This window comes from Clarias gariepinus, chromosome 6 (assembly GCF_024256425.1).
Source record: "Clarias gariepinus isolate MV-2021 ecotype Netherlands chromosome 6, CGAR_prim_01v2, whole genome shotgun sequence".
NCBI classification, from domain to species: domain Eukaryota; kingdom Metazoa; phylum Chordata; class Actinopteri; order Siluriformes; family Clariidae; genus Clarias; species Clarias gariepinus.
In genome coordinates, this window is record NC_071105.1 from 2,967,571 (window position 1) to 2,994,089 (window position 26,519).

General features: G+C 37.7%; 2 protein-coding genes across 3 annotated transcripts in view; one reads left to right on the forward strand and one right to left on the reverse strand.

The window, feature by feature from the left end:
* Positions 1-6,419, reverse strand: part of slc9a7 (solute carrier family 9 member 7) — a 69,080-nt gene extending 62,661 nt beyond the window's left edge. For both annotated transcript variants that reach the window (XM_053498536.1, XM_053498535.1), the window contains exons 1-2: positions 6,116-6,419; positions 1,028-1,230 (exon numbers count right to left, since the gene is read on the reverse strand). In XM_053498536.1, coding sequence (XP_053354511.1) covers positions 1,028-1,230; positions 6,116-6,374 — 462 coding nt within the window. In that variant the 5' untranslated portion in view covers positions 6,375-6,419. The remainder of the gene's footprint in view (positions 1-1,027; positions 1,231-6,115) is intronic.
* A 7,950-nt stretch (positions 6,420-14,369) lies between these two features.
* Positions 14,370-25,826, forward strand: rp2 (RP2 activator of ARL3 GTPase). The gene is made up of 5 exons (XM_053499085.1): positions 14,370-14,646; positions 16,318-16,986; positions 22,227-22,341; positions 23,044-23,129; positions 23,702-25,826. The coding sequence occupies exons 1-5, from the start codon at positions 14,500-14,502 to the stop codon at positions 23,783-23,785; spliced, it is 1,101 nt and encodes a 366-aa protein (XP_053355060.1). The 5' UTR covers positions 14,370-14,499; the 3' UTR covers positions 23,786-25,826.
* Positions 25,827-26,519: the final 693 nt, after the last annotated feature.

Sequence of the window (26,519 nt, forward strand, 5' to 3'; positions counted from 1 at the left end):
CACGAACACAATCATGTAGTCCGCCATTATTGTTGTTGCTGTTACGTGTGACGCAGCCGACACGTGATGTGATGACATCATCGTTTCACAAAATATACGGATTGGCTGTACACACGAAACCGCAAGGGTGTCGTTTTCAGTTTTATCCACTTTGGGACCCGGTTTCAAAAAATAGCGGTTTCAGTCTCCTAAAACGCCGGATCCGTGTGGACGAAAACGACAATACGATAAAAAATGTATACGTATACAGAGAAACGCGTCTCCGTGTGGACAGGCCCTTAATTAATTAGTTTATTTATTTATTTTACACTCCACATAAATTTTCTCAAACTAAATGTGAATAACTCCTGCATGGACACATTTTCATTGACGTTTACAACAAAAACTTAACTTTTACATTAGAGGACTACGGGACTCTCCAGGGACGACCCGATACGATAACATCACGATACCCATCATTTAATCAATTTATTCATTTATTTTTTATTTTGTTAAATTCCAAATACACTTACAGGACGCTGCGCTGTGTGAACAGTTTAGAGTGCACCTGTAGGATTATAAAGGAACTGCAAGATTTTAACTCGTACATCACAGAGTAATTTTTTTTCTGTTTTATGTTTGTGACTAGTGATGTGAGTCGGTAACTATTCTATAATAAATCATGGGTTTGAGTAAATCAATCAACGGTCGTTTAATAACCAGGGTTATTATGCCGCACAGTGCAATTATGTTCCTTAAATAAATAAATGAATACAACAGCAACCACACAATCGTTCACCATCACTATACCAAGAGTGTGTCTTATACACACGTACATCAAAAGAAGGATTACTGTTAAGATTTTTTCCTTATTGGTGGTTTACTTTTTCAAAAGTAATCGTCCAGGAGCGCAAGAAAAAAAAGCTCATATTCTAAATCCACAGAATATTGAACGAAGTTTCAGGGTCTGTGTTTAGAAGTTCTGTGTGAAGTGGACTTTTGGTTTTGGACTCCACCTTTTTACAATTTTTTTTTTTAATACACTTACTTTCCGAAGCATGTCGTTCTGCTCCACGTTGTGGATCTCCCGGGAGTTGATCTCACCCTTTAGCGTGTACTCGAAGAACTTGCCGCTGATGTTGAGCAGCAGCGTGCTGACCGGTCCCTCCTTCAGGGAGCAGCTGGGCGGAGTCTGGTGGTGGTAACTGGCCGAGGGGATTCCATAGCGCAGGATCACACCCACCAGTAAACCTGAGCACACAGAGAGAACCTGTTCAAACATCCGTCTCTCTCAGGAAGAGCCTGAATTTCCTTAAGTATTCACTGAACTTGTATAACGCCCGCTGCGCAGGTTTCTATTAATGTGCTACTGCAAGGCTTAAGCTTAATGCGCCGTAATTGTTTTTAGGTTAAGAGTAAAGTTTTGTAAAGTAATAAGACATTTATTTAGGACATCCTTGAATAAGAATTTTAGCAATGCAAAATATCTCCAGTCAAATTTATTTATTGGTTATTATATTTATAATTATTACAATTTTGTATTACTGAAATATTAAAAAAAAACTTATATTTACAGCCCAGAGGTGGCAAGTAACAAACCACAAATCATTTGTTACTTATTTATTTAATTTTTTTGTGTAGCTGTACTTGCAGTAATTTCTGTATGTGGTACTTTTGACTTCTACTCACAAAAGCCCATTGATTATCAAATCTAAACATTAACAATTCTAAACACGCTAACAATGCTAATCGCCATACATTTAATTATTGTAAAATATTTATAACAATACATTTCTCTGGGTTGAATAGTTGATTTTAAGACTTAAAGCTAATCACTACAACACAGACTACTAGAAGCTACAACCTTTACCTTTTTTTAACAAAATTATTCAGTGATTTATTTTAATCTTAAACACAACAGCTCCTTAAAATGAAACTAAAAGCACTGCTGTAGTGCGTCTCTTCTTTATCCATAAAACTCACTAACGCTGAAAGTTGTGCCAACATTTCATCTGCAATGTCTTTATCTTACAAAATCTTACACAGTGACCCTCCTCTCTGTCCAGCCGTGTTTAAATCAAACAGGCAAATAACTAATACAGCTCTTTTTAAATAGCAAATTTTAAATGAATTGCCCTAAAACAAGGCTTCAGGAACTTGTAAAGCACATAAAAAATACCTTAACATACTGCTTGACTTGGTTGGATAGATACCCTGAAAACCATCAGTTTCTTTGTAGAGTATTTGTACTTTTAACCACATGTAATTACTACTTTAAAAAAAAAAAAAAAAAGAAACTCTACTTTTACTTGAGAATTGAGTTTCTGTATTTCTGCTCACAGTACATGAGGCCGCAGTGGCTCAGTGCGTCAAGGCTCTGAGTTACTGATCGGAAAGTAGGCGGTTCGAATCCCAGCTCCATCAGGTTGCCTCTGCTGGGCCCTTGAGTAAGGCCCTTAACTCTGTCTGCTCCAGGGCGCTGTATTACGGCTGACCCTGCGCTCTGACCCCCAGCACACTCACAAAGCCGGGATATACGAAGAATAGAGAATTTCACTGTATATGTGATGAATAAAGGCTGAACAGAACGTACACAGAATTCCAGATCACAAGATCATAAGCAGTGAATTTCAATCAATTACAATGTTTTTAATTTATTAAAGACTTAATGCTGTGGATCATCTGAGAGATTTTAGACTTAGTGCCTGGTCTTACTTACCTTAAAGCTTCTGACCAATCAAATCCAAGATCACAACCCTTTAAGATTTTAATGTGCTTTTTGTGTTCTTAAAACTAGACAAGTGATTACAGTGGAACCTTGGACTGAGATTTCCTTTTGTCTGCAAGTGTTTTGCAAGATGAGCAAAACTTTTAAAATACATTTTAACTCTGTAAACAAGCGGGGTCTTGAAATACGAGCAGGATTGTGGGTAATCATCTCCTATGCTCGGTCTCAGTGTGTGTGCGTCACTCGTATAGTTAACATCCGCATGCATGTGTAATGTGTACTATTACACTGTGTGCGTGTGTGTGTGTGTGTGTGTGTCTGTTTAATTGAACACAACTTCACAAAACAAACAAGCAAAAAAAAAAAAAAATCTAAAACTTGTTATAGAGGTATATCAATGTATATCAATTTAATTACATTTTATTTATAAGCATGTTTAACAATACTCATGATCGCAAAGCATCACAGAATCAAATTAATCAGCTGCACAGATCTAAAAACACACACACACACACACTTCTTTCACAGAGTTCACCATATGAAACTTTAATCTTAATAAGAATGTTCTGGGTAACTCTTTCTCTCTCTCTCTCTCTCTCTCTCTCTCTCTAACACACACAAGGCTCACTAAAGGAAGTTAATAGTGCACGTGGTGTGTGTGCTGTGAGGTCACAGGTGTAGATCAGCATGTGGCGCCATTAAAATGGGGTTAGTCCCAGGAACATACTCCAAGCCAACAGCAGTGACCTTGAAAATACACACAACTCACACATAAATGCGCGCGCGCACACACACACACACACACGTGCAGGCACTGTAGCCAGAATGCAACTAATACAGCTTAACACTGCAGGCCACTGCAGGAGGAAAGCCTGATGCAGAAAGACAACTGAACAGGCCACACACACAAACTCACTCTCTCTCCCTTACACACACACACACACACACACACACACCACAGTATTTAAAGCAAAATGTATCTATTTTTGAATAAATCAGGATTTTTTTTTCTTGAGAAATCTGCATCGCTACAGAAAACATCACAGCGTCATCATGTTGCTGATATTTAGCGTTTATTTTTTAAGTGTCACATGAATGTTGGGCGTTCTCAGCACCGCAGCTGAATGATACAACTGCGTGACCATGATATAGCATATTAAAAACAAAGCAAAAATACAAAAAAATACAAAAAACAAAAGGAAGCTTGGAAGAGAGAGCCGCATCATCATGAAAGAGCCACATTAAAGCTGCAGGGCTGCATTAAACATCCCAGAGCCAAACTAAAGACCACAGAGTCGCATTAAATGCCAGAGAGCTACAGAATAACATTAAAAGTCACAGAGGTGAATAAAAAGACAGAGTTTCTTGAAAAATAGTTGCATGAAACATCACAGAGTTGCATTATATTTAAAGCCAGAGTTAGAGTAAATGCTACAGAGGAGCAAAAGATCGCTTTAAACGCCACAGTGTCGCATTACAATAAGCGGGTCAATAAACAGATTTAAATTAAATGTCACCAGAAAATTAAAAAACATATTGCTAGACCAAACACCACAGTCACTTTAAATGCCAGAGTCAGACTGAACGCCACAGAGTCAGACTGAACACCAGAGTTGCATCAAAGGCCCCAGAATCAGCCTGAACACCCCAGAAGGCCGCAGAGATTCAGACGCCACTGGCGCTTCATAAGCCAGAAATGCACAAAAGAATTAAAGAGTTGCATAATACCCAGAATCAGACTAAATGTCCCAAAGACAGACAGGACAAAATGCTACAGAAGGACATTACATGCCTCAGGGTCACATTAAACACCCCTGAGTCACATTAAAGCCGCAGGGTGAGACTAAGCACCACAGAGTTGCATTAAATACCACAGAATCGGATTAAGTGCCCCTGAGTCTGATTCAAAGCCACAGAGTCAAATTAAAAGTCACAGAGTGGAATTTAAATCTAAAGCTGCATGGAACATCATAGAGCTGCATTATATTTAGAGTCAGAATGTAAATGCCCCAGAAACATCAAACACCACGGGGTCACAGTAAACATTCAGATTAAATGTTAACAAACTCAACATCATAGTGCCAGACTAAACACCATAGTGTCAGAGTAAACACCACAGAGTCAGAGTAAACACCACAGAGTCAGAGTAAACACCACAGAGTCAGAGTAAATGCCAGAGTCAGACAAAACACCCCAGAGTCAGAGTAAACACCATAGAGTCAGAGTAAACACCACAGAGTCAGAGTAAACACCACAAAATTTGTTATACTAAACACCTTTAATTAAAATTAAATGCCACCAACAAACTCAACACCAAAGTGCCAGACTAAAAACCAGAGTCAGATTAAATGTCTGACAGAGTCAGCCCAGACAGCACAAAGTCAAACTAAACACCACAGAGTCACTTTAAATGGCAGTCAGACAAAGCACCACAGATTCAGACTAAACACCACACAATTTACTAAACACCACTGATTCAAATGTCACAAACAAACTCAACACCAAATTTCTCATTTGCATTAAGCGCCATACAAATACACATAAAAATCAGAAAGGCTTGAAGCTGGAATAAAGATCACAGCATTGAAAATGTTTACAGTAGAGAGAATTATGAAACAAAACTTATAGAGAAGAAAGAAAGGTGTCTCGTTTTTTAAGAATAAATAAAACAGTGTAACTGTATTCAGACTGCTGCGGTATAAGAGGAATAAACCACTTCATGATCCGCTGCTCAAGAAAAATGATTTTTACTTATTATTTCACAATAAAAACCAAACTCGTTTTTACACAAAAACACTGCTCTATTTTTGTTGTTGTTCCTTGGATAGTGAGCATACACATCATGCACATTGTGTGTCACATAAATATATGTGACGTCATTAACACTAATGAGGAAACCTAAAAAAAAAAAAAACAGGAGCCCGTGAACGCAGCATCAATATTAAACCACACGCTGTGAAGACGGAATTATTGGAAAAATCTAGAACTGTGGAAGTGTTAGAGTATTGTGTGTGTGTGTGTGTGTGTGTGTGTGTGTATATATATATTTGGTTAAACAACTGAAACGAATGTAAATGCTGAAATGAACGGATTCCGCGTTAAGACTTTATGCAGCGTTCAATGTACTGGAACATTCTAAAATTAATTAGCAATCTGATTAGCGAATCTTGAAAACGGATAGTTTTAATTAAAATTAAATGCTTTGATATTTAAATAATTAAGAATGTTATTTGTGTCCATTTATCAGTATAATCTGGTGTTTATTAGAAGGCTGATGATGAGCTGGTGTTTGGATTAGCGGGAGCTAGCAGGCAGGCTAATCAGCGTCATTCATATCACACCTATCAAGCTGCGTTTGTTTGCTTGTTTGTTTGTTTGTTTATTTTTGTTTACTGCTTGATTTCTTACCGTAAATCATAGCCAGGCCGGTTTCGTGCAGAAAACGCACTCGTCTGTGTTTGAACAGCCATATAGTGAGAATGGTGAGCGTCAGCAGTAAGATAAATGTGAGTAAATTAACGCTGTCTTGGCGGTGACTCTCCTCCGCCTCCTTCTCCGTGGCGAGCTCCTCCATCCCCGAGTCGTCCGCGCGCAGCCGAACCGCCTGGAATAACACCAACACCGGCACAGCGCTCCTCCACGACCGGCCTACCTCCTCCATCATCATCACGCGTGATGCCAGAGCTCCGTGACCCCGGTACTGCTGGCTGCTGCTGCTGCAGGGAACGAGTCTGGAGCTGGGAGTCGACTCCGAAGTGATTCATTGGGGATTGTGAATCGATTCAGAAGCTTCGGAGTCGATCCCATACTCTCGCTATGTTTCAAAGAGATTCGATTGATTAGTGTTAATGTAAGGTGGTCCGAAACGATAAATGAACAGAAAATTTATTCAGCTCGTTTTTCTACAAATTAATGTGTCTTGAGTCAACTGTGAACTCCAAAACTGAAAAGATTCGATTCATTGCATTGCCTGCATAACAAATATCTCAGCATATTGAATCGACTCTGAATCGGCTCTATAATGTAAAAGATTCGAATCATTGATTCAAACCATTAGGGCTGTTGAATCGGCTCAGAAGCTTCGAATCATGTTTCATACAGTAAAACCTCAGATTTGACTGGAGTGTGTCCGAAACATTGTAAGTTACAGTTTTAGGACAAATTTAAAGCCAGTGATTAGAATCGGATCCAAAGAGATTCAACTTCTTAAATAAAAATGCTGGAGATTGGGATTCGGTTCAAAAGGATTCGATTCCTCAGTGACAGAGGTTGGGGAATGTGGTTCGACTCCGAAGTTAAAAGCAAATTAATTTAATGTGTATGGAAAGCTGAAAAGATTCGATTCTTTGATTTAATGCATTAGGGCTGCTGAATCAGAATAAACATTTTATTATTTTATATTCCATTTAAATAAATTCAACTATAAAGCTTTTCGTTTATTTGTTTTGTCAGTTTATTTAATCAACTCTGTAACGATTCTAAAATGTCAATCATTCGATTCTTTGATTTCATGCATTATGAGATATGCCGCGTATAGAACTGACTCAGAGTCGATTCCGAAGTGATTCGACTCATTAATTAAACTGGCTTGAAGTTAGTCTGAAGTATTCTGTTCAAAGGCTTAAGAGTCGATTCCGCACACTAGATTCGATTCTTTAATTCCAGATGTTGGGAGACGTGAATCGACTCCGAAGACATGAAGTCAATTCCATACAAATTTAACTAATCATAATTCAAAGCTGTGGAGTCGGATCTAAACAATATCATTATTCAGCTAGAATTGGCAGTGGGGACAATATGGTACAGTTTGTTAAATACTTTAGACAGATTTAAAAGCCAATGTCAAGAATAAACTCCATTCAGGTTCAGAGTCGAATCGGAAGATTCCGAGTAGACTTTTCTCTTGAATATAAATTTATTTGTAAGCTTTATTCCAGTTGCTTTTAGAGAAGAAAAAGGAAAGTTGTAAGCTTTGGAATCGATACGATGTAGTAAAACATAATGAACAGACTACAGGTACAGGTTGTCTTTCGGCAAGTCAGTGTTAGTGTGTGGAACAAACTAGAGTTTCAGTGGACATTTGATTCTCAGTTACAGATGTTTGAAGTCATGAATCGACTCCGAAGCTTCCACACCCTAAAAGTAAGTTGAGTAAAAACATGCATATATAAGGGAGAGAAAACAACTAAATATGCAGCGATTCACAATTATTCAAGGTCACAAATGCTCAGGCATATTAAAGCTTTCAGCTTTAAGAAACACTGTATCATCTTAAGATCCCTAATCTTATATATATATATATATATATATATATATATATATATATATATATATATATATATATATATACAATGTGTGTGTGTGTGTGTGTGTGTGTGCAGATTTGACAAAATCTCATTTTCTGTTGATTCGACTCAATTGGAGTTGATTCTGTCAGTGACACTGGAGCTAAAGTGTTTTAGAGCGGCATGGCGCCCCCCTGTGGACACTACGCCCATTACCTGCCTTCCAATGAGGTTAGAGCTGTAATATTTTTTTATATTCTTATTATTTTTTGTGAACGGTTTCTTTAGAAATTCCTGAAATTATTAATCATATTAATAATATGGTATTGATTATAAAAACATTATTTGTATTTAGAAATGTACAGTTTGGACTAGGGGAACAGTGTGACAAATGATCACATGATTAGGATTGACCGATTAATTTAACGTCTGATGAAGCAAATGATAAATATGAATCAAGACAACCATCTTAAATCGATTATAAATGTATTATCAATAATTATTAGTTACTGTAAACAACGAAAGCACACTAAGATCCAGCCAAACAACTTTTTTATTTATATATTTTTTATTAAAAAAAGATTTTTGTTGCTGTTTGTAGGGATTTTGTCCACCTGACTTGTACTGTTTACTTTTAAGAAAACAAGGCAGAGCTAGACTGCTTTGCTGCGAAGTTTCAATAATCGAGCCCAAGCATGTGTGCCATCGCCACTCGGGTGCACCAGAAAGACAGGGGGGCGAGGGGGGGGGGGTGTTTACAGTGGGCACATGCATTTAAAGGGGACATACCAATACCATTATGACATGATTTTAGAATAGGGCAAATTTTTATGTCAAGCCCTTCAAAATGCCCCAGATGTCGGAAAAAAAGCATCACACTATGATGTTGATCCATATGACGTCACCCAAAGTTATTAACCACTTTTTAGCATAAGTTTAAGGCATTTTCACGGCTGACACGTTTGAGAAATCAATAATCCCCTCACAATTTTGCATCATCAACATCTTGAGCTCTAAATGTCACGCTGATGTCATAGTGCCTGCGTCCTCATTGGAAATAAAGGATGGACCAATGTAGCCAAATTGATTACATCATCACAAGATACTAATAAATCTCTGAGATCATTACAGCTTTATAAACCTGCCTTAATTATCAAATGTAAATATTACCAGTGAAATAGACGTTGGTGTTTTTTTTTTTTATTATTAACTCTGCGCCATACACATGAACAAACAGGACATTCTTGTTTCCTCCACAGTGTTTCTTGTTTCCTGTGCACAAAATAAAATGAGGAGTCATCAATAAAATTCTTCTTTTTTGCTGTTTCCTTCTTGCCCCCAGAAGCTACCTTTAAAATTCAGTTTCAGCATGTTTTAATATGATGGACAAAGTAATAATGAACAATTTCTTAGATGGCTGTTAAATAAAATTTCTAATTATTTGAAGCTGGGTTTGCTTCTAACATTCTTATCAAGTTCAAGTAGGCTTTATTGTCATTCCAACCATATACAGTTAGTACACAGTGAAACGAAACAACGTTCCTCCAGGACCAAGGTGCTACATGCAACATAAATTTACAACATAAATTAACATAGACACTAAACTAGCTAACCAAGAGGCCTAGTTAGCTGGCTAGCAGAGACAGGACAGAGAGACCTAACATAAATTACAACATAAATTGTTGTACTTAAGGATATATTTCATATACCTGTACTTTACCTGAGTAGTTTTATTAAAGGATAGATTTTACTTTTATTCTACTCAAATGTACAGCAAGTATCTGCACTTTTACTTTACTACATTTCTTTGTGGCATTTTGCAACCTGCTGACTATTATGTGTAATTGCACGATTTGCCTTTTGCTTTAAGACACACGTAATAACGTAATAGGAAGGGGACAGAGAGAGAGAGAGAGAGAGAGAATGCTATTGTAGGCTAATAGAACCCCTGTACTTTTGATACTTAAGTAAATTTTAAAGTTAGTAATTCTGTACTTTTACTCAAGAAAATAGAGGACTTCTCCTTTTACATGAGTACTATTCGTCCAAGTTCAAATCCCAGCACCACCAAGCAAGGCATTTAACCCTCAACTACTCAGGTGTGTAATAAGATAAAATAAGTTGCTCTGGATAAGGGTGTCAGCCAAATGGTATGAATTTAAAGCCTTGATGTAAACCTTTAATATCTAACCCTTAAAATTATCCTTGTTGCTTCAGTAATCGAACTTGTTGCAGGTAAACTAGGTAACTTTCTGGAATTGCAATATTTATTACATGACATATGAATTAAATAAAGTTTTTTAGTGAGTAACAGGTCAGAGTTTAATCCATTGAATGGATTTATTCAAACCCTAATAAAAACAAAAGTCAGATAACCAAATACATAGTTTTAAAATCTATTTTATTTAATCTTAAGTTCATCACAAAAGTAAAAATTGAGCTCTGTGATTATTTTTTTTATGTAGGTACGCTGATCAAGTTCTCTAGTGGAGTTTGGCGTTCCGCAGGGTTCAGTTTTAGGTCCTCTTTATTTTTATGCTTCCTCTGGGCAACATAATCCGTAAGCATGGTATTAGTTTTCATTGTTATGCTGACGACACATAGTTATATGTCTCAGCAAAACCTGATGAGAAAAATCAGCTTACTTAAGTTGAGCGATGTGAGCAAGACATAAGAAATTGGATGCTAATTAACTTCTAACCTTCTGCTTAATCCGGATAAGACAGAAGTTCTAGTCATCGGACCGCATACAGCTAGGAGTAAAATTTTAGATCACACCGTAACTTTAGATGGCTTTTCTGTTCCATAAAAATGCAACGCAACAAATGCTTTATCATACAAAGCCCCAAAGTTATGGAATAGTCTCCCAAATAGTGTTCGGGACTCAGACACAGTCTCAGTGTTTAAGTCCAGACTAAAAACCTATTTATTTAATCAAGCATTTTTATAAATAGATTATCCTTAGGCAAAGGAGCAGATCTGGGGGACTCATGGACGTAGAGTATTATGGTGAACTGGTATGTTTAGATGCTGTCTTCCTCACTCTCATTGATCACTCAGGTTTGCTGACGGTGAGGTGATTGGTTGCTTTACATCTCAGGAACCCCTTATGTTTGTGTTTCCTTCTGGCTCTCCCTTTTAGTTATGCTGTCATAGTTAGTCCTGCCCTAGTCTCTGCTTGCACTCTTTAATATACATTCACATTATACTTTGTGTCACTGTGACCATACCTAACTGCCATCTCTCCTCTTCTTCTCTTTCTCCCCCTCTTTCTCTTTCCTCTCTCCCCCTGTCTCCCCCTTTCACTCTTTCTCTCTCTCTGTCGAGCTACACATGTCGTTCCCGAGCTGCCAGTGATCCAGACTCCCTCTGCCTTCCGGACCTGTCTGACCCATCCTGGTGCCCCGTCAACTGAACAACACTGATGTTTAATTATAGGATCATAGGCACCCAAGGCTTACCCATGCCCGTGGGGGCCAAAGGCCAGCCCATCCGGTCTGTTCTTACAGAAAAGACTATGCAGTACAATTTGCTGTATATAGTTAATGCTAACCGCGATAGAAAGGTATCAGAACACCCAAAACTTGCTGCGCACAGGGCACAGCAGGCATAGAGCCCAAGGTAGCATCCAAGCCTAGCCTCCAGACTCCCCAGCTTCCAATCTGATCAAGTGCCCATAGGATGCACAGGACAAACAAGTCCGAGCCAGTGAGGCCTCACCCCAGACAGAACAGCACACCCCAGAGGCCCTGTGGAGCCACGGACTGAGGGCCAGAGCTGCCCTGGAGGCACAAAGGGATCCAAAACCTATGTGGTTTTAGTGTTAATGTGTGTACAGTATGTGTGTATAATAAACCCTTTGACCCAATTATTTCCAACATTTCTTCACATTGAGCTCACAACATAGACGGAAGGAAATATTGCACAACATGACAAGCTTGACACAACACCAAGGAATTTCTATTCATTCCACACGCTTCTGGAATTCCAAGAACAGGCTTGCATAACTTCCTTCATTTTATACGTGTGACATTTCCTTTTTTTAGGATCCAAGATACACACAGACACACTGATTTGAAACGTCATTTTGAATTGCTGTTAACATATTGTTTGTGATCATCTGCTTTAAAAAAATATCCACAAGCTAGGATATGATATTAGTCATACATCTCAAACCTTTTGCAGTCAGAGAGCAAATAAGTATCATTTATTGAGTTATGTACATGTGTCATTACTAAATGATAACTCCCTTGTTACTAAACCTTGGCTCAACTGAAATATATTTTTAGCAATCAGAATCAGATCAGAATCAGAAAGAGATTTATTGCCGAGTACACTTGCACGTACAAGGAATTTGTTTTAGTGACAGGGCTTCTAGAACAAAACAAATGACAAGACAAAACAACACAACAAAAAAAAAAATTAACAATAAACAAATGAATCTAACTCGGGCATCAATCACAAATTTTAAAGGCTTTGTCACTGCAGTATTCTCTTCGAAAAGCAGCAGGGTCATAAGCAATGCAATAAGCACCTCAAACGGCATTTAGGAACCTGTACACGTGCATAATGAAGGCCAAAAATACTCCTCTGTTGCAATCGAAACCATAAAGAGTTTCAGACATCTCTTATTGCGTGGGAGTCCTCGTGTGGAAGCATTGCTTTTGGTTTCTATTCGTTCTCCAAGAGCTGCTGTCATTTGAATTTATTATAAAAAAATTATACCTTCATCATTCAAATAGTCAAATGAATTTAAATGTAAGTGAAAAAATGCATACACAGTCCCAAATTTACAAGGAAATGCAAACATTTACCTAATTTACCTTAAATGTATTATTTATATGTACAAACTGCTATGAAGTAGTTACTCAAATCTGGATCCCTAGCAAGGTGGTCTGAGCATATCCTTGAATAGTTTCCACCCACTATACACAAAGTGTTCTATCAGTGAATAGTGGAGCTAAGGGTTAGTCTATACCAAAATGTCTGGACTTGATTTCAAAGACCTAGCTAGAAGATAATCATTAAAAATCTTTCAGTCATGAGGTCACGAGATCACTCTCTGGTTTAACCTTTGTGGGTTTCGTCTGGGGTTTTCTGTTTCCGCCCTGTACTACAGACGGACTGGTTATGCTAAATTGACCCTAGGTGTGAATGAGAGTATGAACGTTTGTGTGCATGTGGCCTTAAGATGACTGACGTCCCATTTCAATCTTGTCTCACACCTAGTGTTCCCAGGATACCACCCTGACCGGGAGACTGAAGTTTAATGAATTGAACAAACTAAAAAGGTGGAATAAAAGTAAAAGTAAAGAAAGTGTTGAAGATATCCATATTCCTTACATGGATTACCATTACCTAAATGCTAATTTCACTCACCAGAACTATTTGTTTTAGAAATAATGAAGAAAATGAAGTTCAAATTTGTAAAAAAAAAATAATAAAAGGTACAAAGTTATTTCTAATCACATGAACATTATCAACATTATGTGTTGTGAAAAGTTTTGTAATGTGGAAAAGGTTCTGGTAAAATGTCAAAATTATAAGTGACTCATTTTTAAATCATCCAAGTCATTAAAATGATTCTTTTAGGATGACCGGGGCACCTTACACTTTTTTGGCATATTTGAAATTTCCATTTAACCTAAATGAATAATTTTAATAACACGAATCATTACATGGATTAGGATACTAAATCAAAAACTTTTTTCATTTTAAACATAAGTAACCTTTTAAAGTTAGAAATGTTGCACATACAACCTTACGTGCGTTTCAGAAATTCATGGGAAGTGATTGAAAATTTTTAAATGAAACAAAACGTTTAATATTAATAAACTGAACCACGATGTTGAACCTTTGGTGTGAGTTATTTTAAACTTTTTTAAAAACATTTCACTTCATAGAATATCTCATTTTATAACAAACAACCTTGAATATAATGTGTTTTCATTTCAAATCATTTGATAAGAAACAGCTTCAAATGTTTTAAACAAATGTCAGTCATACGAATTCACTGAATTTTGAATGAATCATTTTTGGTTAAAAATGAATCACTGCGTACTTAAATATTTTACCAGAACTCTTTTGAAATTCCATAACCTTTCACAACAAATAATGTTGATAATGTTAATTTGACAAGAAATAACCATATAATTTTTTTCCCAGACTAGAAATTCCCATTTATCCTAAACGAATCACTGTAATGAGTCGAATCAGTGAATCACTTTAAAAAATGGTCATTGGTGTACTGCGGGGCAAACGGTTTTCTTGAGTTCTTCGTGATTCATCCAATCAGAACGCGGTATGCAAATGAGGCTGAAGGATGATCACGAGTGCACTGAAGGCGGATGCTGATTGGCTGGCGGTGTGCGCGGTAGCGAAACGGGAAGCTCTCGCTGCTTTACGGGCGTTAGTGATTTGTTAGATTGACGCGGTTGGACAGAGCGAAAGGTCGTGTTCGGATCTGGTTTGGAAAATTATTTAAAATTAAGTGCTGGTTTTGGAAACATGGGGTGCTTTTTCTCGAAGAAATCACGGAGAAAATCCCCGGATAAAGATCCTGCTACTGCGACGAGCAATAACGCTTCGGAAGGAAACAACACCAACGGTAACCAAGAGGAACCCAAACAGTACAGCTGGGACAAACGGGAAAAGGTGTGTGTGTGTGTGTGTGTGTGTGTGAGAGAGAGATAATGAGCCTCCTGTTTAAGCTCTCTAAAAATAGATGGCGCTAATTAGCGACATGAGGCTTCTTGTGTCCAAAACACACGTCTAATGTAATGTCCCAGTGGGACTGTATAATCCCGGGGACATGACCGCGTCGCCTTAAAGGGGCAATAAGTCATTTTGTAAAAAAATTTTTTACTTGTCCAAATACCTTAAAAATATATAGAACATGTTGAAAAAACAACAACTTGTTTAGCAGAAGTGCACTAATTGGCTGAGAAGACCCTGGACACCGTCCTGTCCAGGGCATGTCTTAGGTTGGGTCAGTGCTGTTAACATTGGTGTGATTATAAGCATTGTGGGCGTGTCTGAACGGAATGATTGGACCAGTTGTAGAACAAGGAGTCGTATAAGTGCAAACAGTTTCTAATGAACGTGTCGGAATCGAGACATGGTCCAGACCTGAAAATGGAGCAGATAATCTGCATCAAATGTAGGTCTTTCATAACATTTTCCTAAAGCAGTGACTCATGAGGTGCATTTGACTCGATCAGTCCTGTGATTCGCCAAGTGGAATTCACAAATTTGCACAACAGATTGTTCGCAATCAACCTCTGAGATCCGGTTTAGGATCGAGTAATTAGTTCCTCGCCTTTTTTCACGTCAAAGTGAAAACTCGATCCTAAACCAGAACTCAGAACTGGTGGTTGTTCTTGGTTTGTTTTTTTTTTGTTTTTTTTCAAGGCGGCTGCTATCCAGTAAGTTGCTACCCCGCCACCTTCTGGTCTTGATCTCCCTCATCTTTCTCTAAAATCCTCTTTTATCAAATTCTGTCTACTTTGTCGTGTTTTTTAAAACATTTTTCACTGTCTCCTCAACATTTCCAACATTTCCTATTGTTCCTCTCTTTCCTTCTCCTTTCCCCATTTTTCTGTAGGGAACTCCTTAAGGGGAACTCCTGTAGTAAAATGGACTGAAATGGTAGACGTTTCTCCATCTCAAAGAGTAAAAAAAAAAACACTCTCAAATGTCAAACCCACCTGGTTAAAGACCCATTTCTGAGTTTGTTTGTGTGTTTTTGTTACTCATCTTGCTTAAACATCAGATACAAATCTCAATTGTCATTTAACACCCACTAAAAAGTCATGCAAATTTTCCTCAACCACATAGGGTTTCGGTTTGATTCATGTGGAACTGGCAACGCCATGCATCATCTTTTAAAGGTACTTCCTGCCTTAGCTTTAAATAGATTATGTAATCTTTTAAGAATGTCACCCAGCGGTGGTTCTGACAGGTTGCCAGGTTTTGTTCTCAATTACCTCATGTGACCGATATTTAGGAAAATCAAGGCATGATAGCGGGTTCACACGGAAAATTTCTGTCTGCTCTTCAGACCAGGATCAGTCCTGATACTGATGCTCCATATCAGATCAGATCGACCCAAACTTAAACCCCATTCAGACTGGATTAGTTTTACACATTGGTGCTGAGTGAGATAATTATGTGCAGTCTATTCTGGGATTTTAGTCATGCCTGGAAAAGCTTCCTCTTTTCTCTCATCTCTTGTTGAGATTGAACCTGATACCTTGTTTGAAAGGTAAACAAAAGGTGACCTTTAAATCTGCTCTGCTGATGGTTTCCGTCTCTCTCGTCATGCAGGTCGACCCCAAAGACTTCACGCTATCCGGGTTGAAGGACACCACGGTGGGCCGCCTGCCCGGAAAACTGAACGGTCAGCAGTTCGTCATCCAAGAATGCGAAAACTGTAACATCTACGTGTTCGACCACTCGGCTACGGTCACTATCGATGACTGTGTCAACTGCCGCATCGTGCTCGGCCCCGTCAAAGGCAGCGTCTTCTTCCGGGACTGCAGAGATGTTAAGTGCGTCGTAGCGTGCCAACAGTTCCGCACCAGGGACTGCAAGAAAATGGACGTGTTCCTATGCTGTGCCACGCAGCCCATCGTTGAGTCCTCGACAGGCATGAAGTTTAGCTGCTTTCAGTACTATTACCCCGAGCTGGCCTTCCACTTCAAGGACGCAGGCCTGAGCATCTTCAACAACAACTGGAGCAATGTACACGACTTCACACCCGTTTCAGGAGAGAACAACTGGAGCCTGATGGCTGAGGACGCCGCCGTGTTGGAGCATGTCCCACTTCCTGATCCCGAGTCGGAGTTTAAGGGCGTCCGTGTGTCCGCTGATAAGAACCGCAGCATCGTCCCCCTGACCAGGGGAGGGAGAAGGAAGGACAGCGAGGAGTCCTGCCTGTTTGTCTTCTTTGCTGGGGATTACACCACGGCGAATGCTCGGAAACTCATCGATGAGGTAAGGGATATAAATAATAAAGAGAAACTGAAACTGTTAAATGCTATACAAATCTTTTTTTTTTTTTTTTTTGTAAGCCAAACCAAAATCTGTCACATTTAAAGTTTCAGAAATTTCCTTCAGCACCCTTGTGAGCATCTTCCCAGCATAGCTCATTCGCATACACAGCGACGCCCACAAATCACCATAAATGGTCAAGAGCACTGGCAGCTTGGAGCACGAAAAGAGAGATCAGGGTAAAGACTGAAAAATATTAGTGGACGTTTTTTTTTAACTCACTTATCTGCCAGAACAAGTGTCCAATAAAATTTAACGTTAATGCTACTACCAATACTAAGATCCCTACTACTACGACTAATAATAATAATAATAAGCAAATGCTAAATTTGAGATGTCTGTTTACGAGACTGACCATCCCACCCTCCATTTCTTTTCCTTTTTAACCTAAAACGATTCATTTTAATTGCTTCAATTTATGAGTTTGTGTTGTATTGTTAATTTTTTTTCTTTGAATGTCTGGATGCTGAGTCTAATGTATGACCTAGCATTAAGGACCTAGTGTTTCTGATTGAGAGCTCTTCTGTAAGCCACTCTTTATAATGGCGTCCGCTAAATGGCGTAAACCTGATAATAATACACAACCTAATGTCAAGGGTTTATTTCTAAACTAAAGGATCTGTTACCCAGATTTGATTTGAAGTTAATAGAGATTCATGTTTGTCAGAATACTTTTACAAACCTCATTTTTAAGCTTTAAAATATCTGGAGTAATATACGATCATGTATACAAATGGGTATGAAAAAAATCAGTGTAAAGAAGAATGGCTAATAGCAGTGGCTAAAAAGAATCCCTTGAAATGTATTAAAATGAATAAGTGTTAGTAAAAATGATTAGTAGTAAATTAATTGATTTAAAAACAACTTAAAAGCCCTGAATAAAATTAACAAGGATGATAAATAGATGTGTTATATAAGCAAGGTTTATTTAGACTAAATCATTTGCTTAATAATTAAAGGTAATAATCTAGTAGCAGTTGACTGACTGAAAGTTTCTCAGCCTCTTACAGGACCATTATTTATTTTTAGACTTATTTCGCTCCTCGTTTAGACCGTCCCCCTCACTCTCAGCCGTTCTTTTAACATTCTAAACCTAAACTTAAATTTAAACGTGTCTTTACATGATCGTCACATGCTCCATCGTCTCCTGTGGAACGTCTAACTTCATGTTACTCTGTCTCGCAAATGGCCTCGAAGCTATTAAAAACTTTTTCTTTTTTTTTAAGGTCATCTTATTTTGAAATGTTTAACCACACTGGGTTTCCTTATTTACCACACCCAGTGTGAAAGAGAGAGAGTGCCTTTTCTGTTTGTTTTTTTAATTGAGAAGTACATCATTTAGCCCACTGTTTAGGATCATCTGAATAAGAAAAAAGTTAGTGCAGTTTATTGGAAATAAAAGCCATCTTTATACCTTTATAGTGTACACTTTTTAACTGTAATAGTGTTTTATGTCTGACATAATGTTTTTCAAAGTAAAGGTCTTTATATACCAGGGAAGACATAAATTAACTTGTTAAATTAATTAAACACTTGACAGATATTTACATCAAAGGTGACATGAATATAATATCGTTGTTATAATAATAATGATATATTTTATTTAAAAGCATCTTTCAAGCACCCAAGGACACTTTACATTGGACGTAAAAGGTAAAAAGCAATTAATTAAAAATTAAGGGTGAAATAAATGAAAAGTAAAAAATAGTAGGCAATGAAGATCAACAAGATTAAATATAGTATAAAATAAAATGAATCAATTAATATTCCACATCTAGAAGTAAAATAGGTACATAATATGAGTAAGAAATACAAATATACATAGAACAGACACTAAATTTAATATAATCATTTAAAAAAGATGAGTCTTTAGCAGCTGTTTTAAACTCAGAAATAAAGTGTGAACGTTAAGACTGAGTTTGTTCAAGAGCCTCGGTGCCACGCTAGAGGATGATCTAGCACCCGTCATATTAAGATTAAAGCCTGATACTAATGAAAGGCCAGCTGAAGCAGGGGGCAGTGATCGTATGGTGTGATCAGGTACACCGGTGCAATGCTGTATAAAAGCTTAAAATGGAAATAAAAGAATTGTAAAATGAGCACAATAAGATACCTGGAGCCAATGGAACTGGATTAACATGTGTATGTTCTCACATTTCTGATTGCATAATAGCATCGCATTTTTATTTTAAAAAAGTAAAATAGTTACAGAAATTAATTAAAGGCTTAACGAGAGCCTCGACCAAGACCTCTGCCTCCGCCGACGCAGGCTTGCGATTTTATGCAGATGAAAAAAGGCTGATTGAGAGATACTGTTAAGCTGTATATTGAAAGACAGGGTGTTGCCAAAAATTACTCCAGGGCTTTTAGATTGGGTGTAACAGGGCAGGACCAAAGTGAGTAATAACCCATCTTAGACCTTGCTGATTTGGATCGTAAAACCAGCATCTCTGACTAATTAGCATTTAATTTGAGATAGTTGTTCGACATGATGTCCTGGAGACCGGCAGTAAGAGTCACTGGAAGGATCTCAGGGGTTAACACTGGTGTAAAGCTGAGTATCATCGATGTAGCAGTGGAAATGGACACCATAATGTCGGAAAATATTTCCTAAGGGAGAAAGATAAGGAATAAACAGGAGTGGTCCTACCACAGAGCCCTGAGGCACTCCTCTAGTGGTAGCAGAGATCTTGGACTGATAACCACATATCTGGGCAGATTTGAAGGCATTTTTACTTCAAGGCCCCGGGATCATTTCTGAGAACACTCGACCCCAAAGTCTGGTTCATTTTGATATATCCGAAACATAAATAATATTAGACAGTAGTAGTAGTATAACTTCCTTTTTCTTCTTCTCTTTGTGTTTATGCTGCCCTGGGTGGGTGGGGATTGGGGCAATTGTACCTGGACACGGTACAAATTAATCATGTCTAAAGTTAAATCTCAGAAAGGCGCTCCAAATGAACTGATTGGGAAACCGTCGCGAAACCAGCATTTGAGTCCAAGATAACTTAAGCTAAAATGCAAATGCAAGCTCTAAGAAGTTCAGAACCTAAAATCGATTTCAATGAATTTGATTCAATTTCAGTACTAGATTCAGAATCGATTCATACTTTTATTATAATAATTATTGGGATAGACATAAAACAAACATGAAATGTTGTAGAATTGACAATTTTTTTTAAAAAAGGACCACAACATTAGAAGAAAATATCAGTCTCTGTAATTTGTGAAACTACCACTTTTTTTTTTTTTTTTTTATGGCCGGTTGGTACAATACTACCACCAACTGGACTGGAGTATGGAACAGATGACTGGCAAGGGGAAAAAACAAATCAAATTTGTACAAAACATGACATTTATACAATCTATAACACACGATACACAGTGTTTTTTTGTGTTTATTAGATACTTTTTGTAGTTTTTAATACTTTAAAACCTGTAAGAAATGAAGAGGCTTGAAATAAATCAGATAAACATTAGTGCTCTCGAACTGAATCAAAAAATCACAATGCACTAAAGTCAAATCGAATTGAATCAACAGTCTGCCTTTGACTAACAGCTCTATTCAGTGCTGTGGCAACCATTCATAAACAACAGTGTCATCATAATAAAAAATCATAATCTACACGTGGGACATTTATAAAATAATTTTAAAAAAGCAATATGCTGCTAGATCGTGTTTTATAGTAGGAGGGCGGGGGGTCGGGGACTGTATCATCGCATCACCCCTTTATACCCGCTGATACGCACCAGATAAAAACAGTGCTGAGCCTCATGAGTGTCCTTGAGCACTAAAAGAACTTGTCTTTGTGTTTGCTAACAGGAAGCTTTCATCAAAAGGGGAAACGTACAGCAACGATTTCAGGGTCTAAATATAACCGTTTTAACTCCTGCTGAGAAATGCAGCACTCACTTACTTACTCATATGTAGAGTTCTTACTGTAGTGCATTAAAAGGGCAACGTAGTGCAACATATTTTATTTCATGTTTCATATTATGAAGGTTTTTTATTGCTTATATTTGGCTAAAGGTTTGCAGACACTGGATCATGGCGCTTATGTGTGGCTGATGTTGAAACTGGAGGTGTGTGATGGTCAGGGGAGCACAAATTTTTGATCCCGACATCTACACTATCAGTGAGTTTCTGGTGAGGGAAAATTTTATGTGTTTATTGCTGCTATAACAGAAGAGGAAACAGGAACTGACTTGTTTCATGAAACATCAAGTGTAGATATAATAGCGCAAAAAGAATGTAGCTGCAGAATCATAAAGAAAACACGTCAAAACACCTCAGGGTGTGCTATTAGAGTTAAATAATCTTCATCACACAACACTGAGTGTTTTATTAGATACTTCCTTATTTTAGTCTCACTTACGGCGTGATGTCATTTATTCAGCAGAATGAAACTCCGTCATCAATTCTAACATTTAATTTAGAATTGACAGAGTTTACAAACGCAGTTATGGAAATCGTTGCCATGGTGACCGAGACTGCAAACCCAGTTTCAGGAGGGGTTGCTGTAGTAACATATAAAACACACCCTGTTTCAGGAATGGTTGCCATAGTAACCGAGTGCAAATCCAGAAATAGGAATAGTTACCATGGTAACCAATAATACCGACCAATTTTTTAGATCAGCTTCCGCAAGAACACAAACCCAGGTATCGTAGAAACCGAGAATAAACCCTTTTTAGGAGTAGTTGGCATAGTAACCAAGCATAAACCCAGTTTTGGGTTAGGTTGCCATTTTAACAGGAAACAAACCTCTGTCAGTGTAGTAACCAAGAACAAAGCCGGTTATAGGAAGAGTTTCCATTGTAACCCGAGAACAGACCCAGTTTCACCAACAGTTGCCCCAGTAACCGAGAACAACCCCAGTTATAGGAATAGTTGCCATGATGAGCGAGAACAACCTCAATTTCAGCAACAGTTGCCATAGTAACAGAAAACAAACTCAGTTATAGAAATAATTGTTTTATGAACTGAGAACAAATCCTGTTTTTGTAAAGGTTGCCATAGTAACAGAGCAAACCCAGTCTTAGGAACCCTCACTGACCTAGTTTTAGGAACAGTTGCTATAGTAACCAAGAACGAACCCAGTATTGGACACTACTCCAGTCAGATATGAAGAAGGTTACAGGGCTTCATATTTCAGTCGTGTGTTTGTGTCTCCGTGCAGGCGACCGCCAAGGGCTTCGTCCTGATCCAGACCAAAGAGGTGTCCATGAGACCCGAAGACGTGAGCAGAGTTTTCCAGAACAGCGCAGAGGAGCTCACCGAGTGGACGACTAAAGGTCAGAGACGCCTTAGATTTGACACATTGAAACCACAGTAATTTCTCACGTAACCATGGATGGTTTTTAAAAAAAAAAAATTATGCTTTGTGTAGGATCACACCTACTTTAAAGCAGGTTAGAGACAGGAAATTGAGGTTCGATCATAGAGTTTCGATTGAGTCACTCACATTCAGGACCTGAAAAACAAAAACAATGGGTGGGTCCGGGTTAAATATGTCATGGCTGCACCACAGCGTGGGCGAGTTCTCGAGTCTGATTGCTCAGGAGCCATGGGTCGTTTTTATAGAAGAGCATGGCTCGGACATTTTTTTTTTTTAGGCTACAGCAAGGACGACAACGCTTAGAACTTGCGGTCAGCAAGACGTCGTGGAAAGTTTCAGATATGAGCCGTGGGGTTTCATCCTCGCGCGTGGTCACATCTGGAGTTGAATCATCTGCGCCTCTGTTGAATTGTGAGGTTTATACACGTATGTGATAATTATTAACCGGTAAACTTTTTTTTTAACATCCTTAGCTTATGTGCGTAGTGTAGCTGGTGGATTAAGAAGTGTGTGATAAAGTGTGTGAAGAGTGTTAAATTTATACATGCACTAAATGAAGAGGAAAACATGAGGATTATTTTCTACAAAACTAAGTTTCTGAGTGATTCCTGTCCTGGTTTAATGGTTACTGTGTGTGTTTGTGTGTGTGTGTGTGTAGGCCCTGTTGTGGCTCTGGAGCTGAACGGAGATGCTGTAGTGGAAGGCTGCAGAACCATCGCTAACGAGGTGTTCAAAGGAACAAAGGTATTACAAAAGGATTTTAGTGATGTCATCAGGACACGCCTCCAACTCAAAATTTTCCTCTAATTTGCCCTAAGGTCCAAAAGTTCTTGTGTTGAGGCTTATAATATCAGTTGAAACATTGCCAAAGCGGTTCTCTGGGTCACGTAATGAATGGCGTGTCCTCATCATCACATACTGAAGGAGTCTCCAGTGTCAGTGATTAACGTCTCGAGCACAGATAGATTTAACATTTCACTCAGTAATCTGACGAGCTGATTCAGTAGATGGTGTGCTATAATCATGATTGACATGTTGCTGATGTATAAGAAGAATAAAACACTTCAGAGAGTGCACTTCTAGTAAAATAATAAACTTTATGTAAGGATATACAACTCCTATATTGAACAGCGAGCATTATTTTTCTAATTTCGTAAATTCCTACGCAGTTGCTTTTATGTCAAGAAACCCACTAGCACTGGGGTAGTGGTTCAAGTCACACACTCATGACATCATAAGCGATAACTGGTTCAAACAGATATTGACACTTGCAGGAATTTCACTCTTGTCTGTTTTTTTATTGTTATAATTCACAGGTGTTTGTTTCTGAGAACAAAAATTCAGCCTCGCAGGACGTCGAGAACTTTTTCAACTTTGCCGACATGCAGTTGGGGCTGTGACCGGATCAAGAGCAAACTTTGATTTTAACGTTACAAACAAAAAATTAACTAGAGTTGTGAAAGCGATAAAGCAGGAACAGAGCCCAATGGCACACCTGTGACGTTTTAAAGGGTGGTTTAAACCTGTGGTTCTCAACAGTGGACTCTGGGGGGCTTCTAGAGGTCAGGAGGTCACCGTGGTGGAAATGACATCATCGTTACCTAAGTGATGTATGGGAGTGGCCAAAAGTTTAAATCATTAGGCATTTTCCTTAGATAAATCTTGTTATTTTTATTTAGGTTTTAGAACCAAAATGGTTTCAAAACTAACAATAGAAGATAAACAGCATCGCACTGAACGCCACTTGTTTTTTCTCTTTGTGCTGATCTGAAGTCAGTATTCTGTCAGAATATTTGGGCTTCAACATGCTTGTAAACACAAGTACTGCAACGCCAGAAACCATGAATTAGCTGAAACTTATCATTTTAAATAAGTTTTTCTGCGCATGGGTCCAGAATTTTGGGAGACCTTTGTATACCTTACCAGTTTCTCATACTGTACATAAGCAGAATGAAAAGTTTGGAGTGAAATGCAAACCTCAGTCTGAATCAAAAGGAATTATTTTTTTTTTATGCATTTGGTTTCATTTCACACTAGATGTCTTGAAACGAGTCACTAACCAATAAAACTTCCTCATACGACTCTCTCACTCCTTTGTGATTAATACAGCGGTACAAGAAGTGAAATGAAACTTTAGAGAGTACGAACAGAATCACGGAAAATAACCAGAGCATGATAAACACAGATCCTCAGGCACTCAGGGAATGAGGTTAATAACTAGTTTAAAACATTTTGGATCACATGTCAAGTTCATTTCTGTAGTGTGTAAAGCACAGCGGGTTTGAGTCATTTCCGAGCAGATGAGTCGATTTGCTTATGGGAGAGAGTTGATTCGCTCCCTGTAAAGGTGATTCACTTTAAAGTGAGTAGATTCACATACAGTTAAGTCAATTTGCTTATAGGTGAGTTGATTTCATAATAACTAGTTACATTTTTTTTATTCACATTTTTATTTTTGCATCACGTCTGGTGTAAAGTACACTGCATTTAGTGAACTTTCTTGCAAACGAGTCGATTTGCTTGTAGTCGATGTGCTCAGTGTAGAAGTGATTCGTTTGAAGGTCAGTTGGTTTACATACAGTTTAGAAGATTCACTATGAGGTCTGTCAGTTCACTCACAGATGATTCAATTCACTCAGAATTTACATTTAGTTCTCTCAGAAGAGGACAAAGTCCACCTCACTCAGACAATACTTGGATCTGAGCGTAATTATTATTATTTTTTTTAGATTTTCTTTCAAAAAGGCTTCCTGATACAAAAGAAGAAAAAAATAAACAAAACAAAAAAACACTTTGACAACCCTTGGTTTAAACCCCTGATTATTTTATTATTTTTTAATTTAACATACTGCTGCTAAAATTGTTAAAGGATGTTTTTTCAGGTTTTACGTTTTCATGCTGTACTCATGCTGTATTTTCTTAAAAGATTATAATTATTCTAGTGACGATGTGAAATCTTTGAAGTCACTGCTTCGTATGTCATGCCGAAAATAAGTTAAAGCGTGTAGATATTTATTTGTTGTACCTGATAATCACCATCATCTCATTTTCTGTCGTTTTTTCTGTACTGAAATGCTGTATATCTTTTAAAGCTGTTTAATCTTAGCTTGGACACTTTATTCTCCATTTTTGTTTTAATTGTTAAAGAAGAGGACAAATCACCCAAGTTATTTATAGAAATAATTATCTGAAGCTGATGTTTTGCCAATTGATTGTACCTGAATGTACTGTGCAGGAAAACTGGCTGATTTACATTCCCTGTTTTTATACATAAAAAAAAAAAAGATTTCTGTGAACAAACTCGGTTTGTTTAAAAAAAACCCCCACAAAAGTAGTATTTTAACATACTTTTGTAAATTGTCTTTGTTCTTGTTTATATGATGCAGTTTTGTAGAAATTAATGTATACTGTGATTTATTAATATAGAGTTTTATTACTGTGTGACTCGCCTTATTTATGATTATTATTTAATGTTTGCAAAAACATAAAAGAAATTGTACATAAAGCTACCTTAAGCTGATGATTTGCGTGAACACCGCACAGACACAAACACACACGCAGTGTTTCCTGATTTGCATTGAATTTAAATTACAATGCAGCTAAACTGAGACATTTGCCTAGACGTATTTAATACAAGTGTAAATGTTGGAAGTTTTTTTTGCACACTTGTTATAACATATTGTTAAAGTTAAAACATATAACTTGTTTTTTTGGTTAGAAGTTGTGATGGGAAGTGAAGTAAGAATGCGATTCTCTTTTAAAACAAAACAAGCCATTTGCGCATGTGTTAAACAGGAGAAAATTTTTAAATTCCGGATTTGGTGTGCGAGTGTGAACGGGGAGTGTAGTAGTTAACGCATGATTGGTGGCTGTGTGAACAGAAGGTTTTATCAATAAAAATACATGGCTTTGTGTGTGAACGGGGAGTTCGTTCAGTAAAAACGCCGGGTTTTGTATGTTAGTGTATGTGAACAGTGAATTTTATTTAAAAAATAAATACAGAGTTGTGTGTGTGAACAGGAAGTAGTAATGATAAGAATACTGGGTTTTGTGTGTGAACAGGAAGTTTGTTCAGTACAAATGCCAGGTTTTGTGTGTTAGTGTGTGTGTGTGAACAGTGAGTTTTATTCATAA

Bases quoted from the DNA above. Each gene is read 5' to 3' on its own strand.
- rp2 (XM_053499085.1), top strand. From the start codon at position 14,500: ATGGGGTGCTTTTTCTCGAAGAAATCACGGAGAAAATCCCCGGATAAA. The intron at 16,987-22,226 runs GTAAGGGATATA...GTCTCCGTGCAG, and splicing joins CTCGGAAACTCATCGATGAG to GCGACCGCCAAGGGCTTCGT. The intron at 23,130-23,701 runs GTATTACAAAAG...TATAATTCACAG, and splicing joins AGGTGTTCAAAGGAACAAAG to GTGTTTGTTTCTGAGAACAA.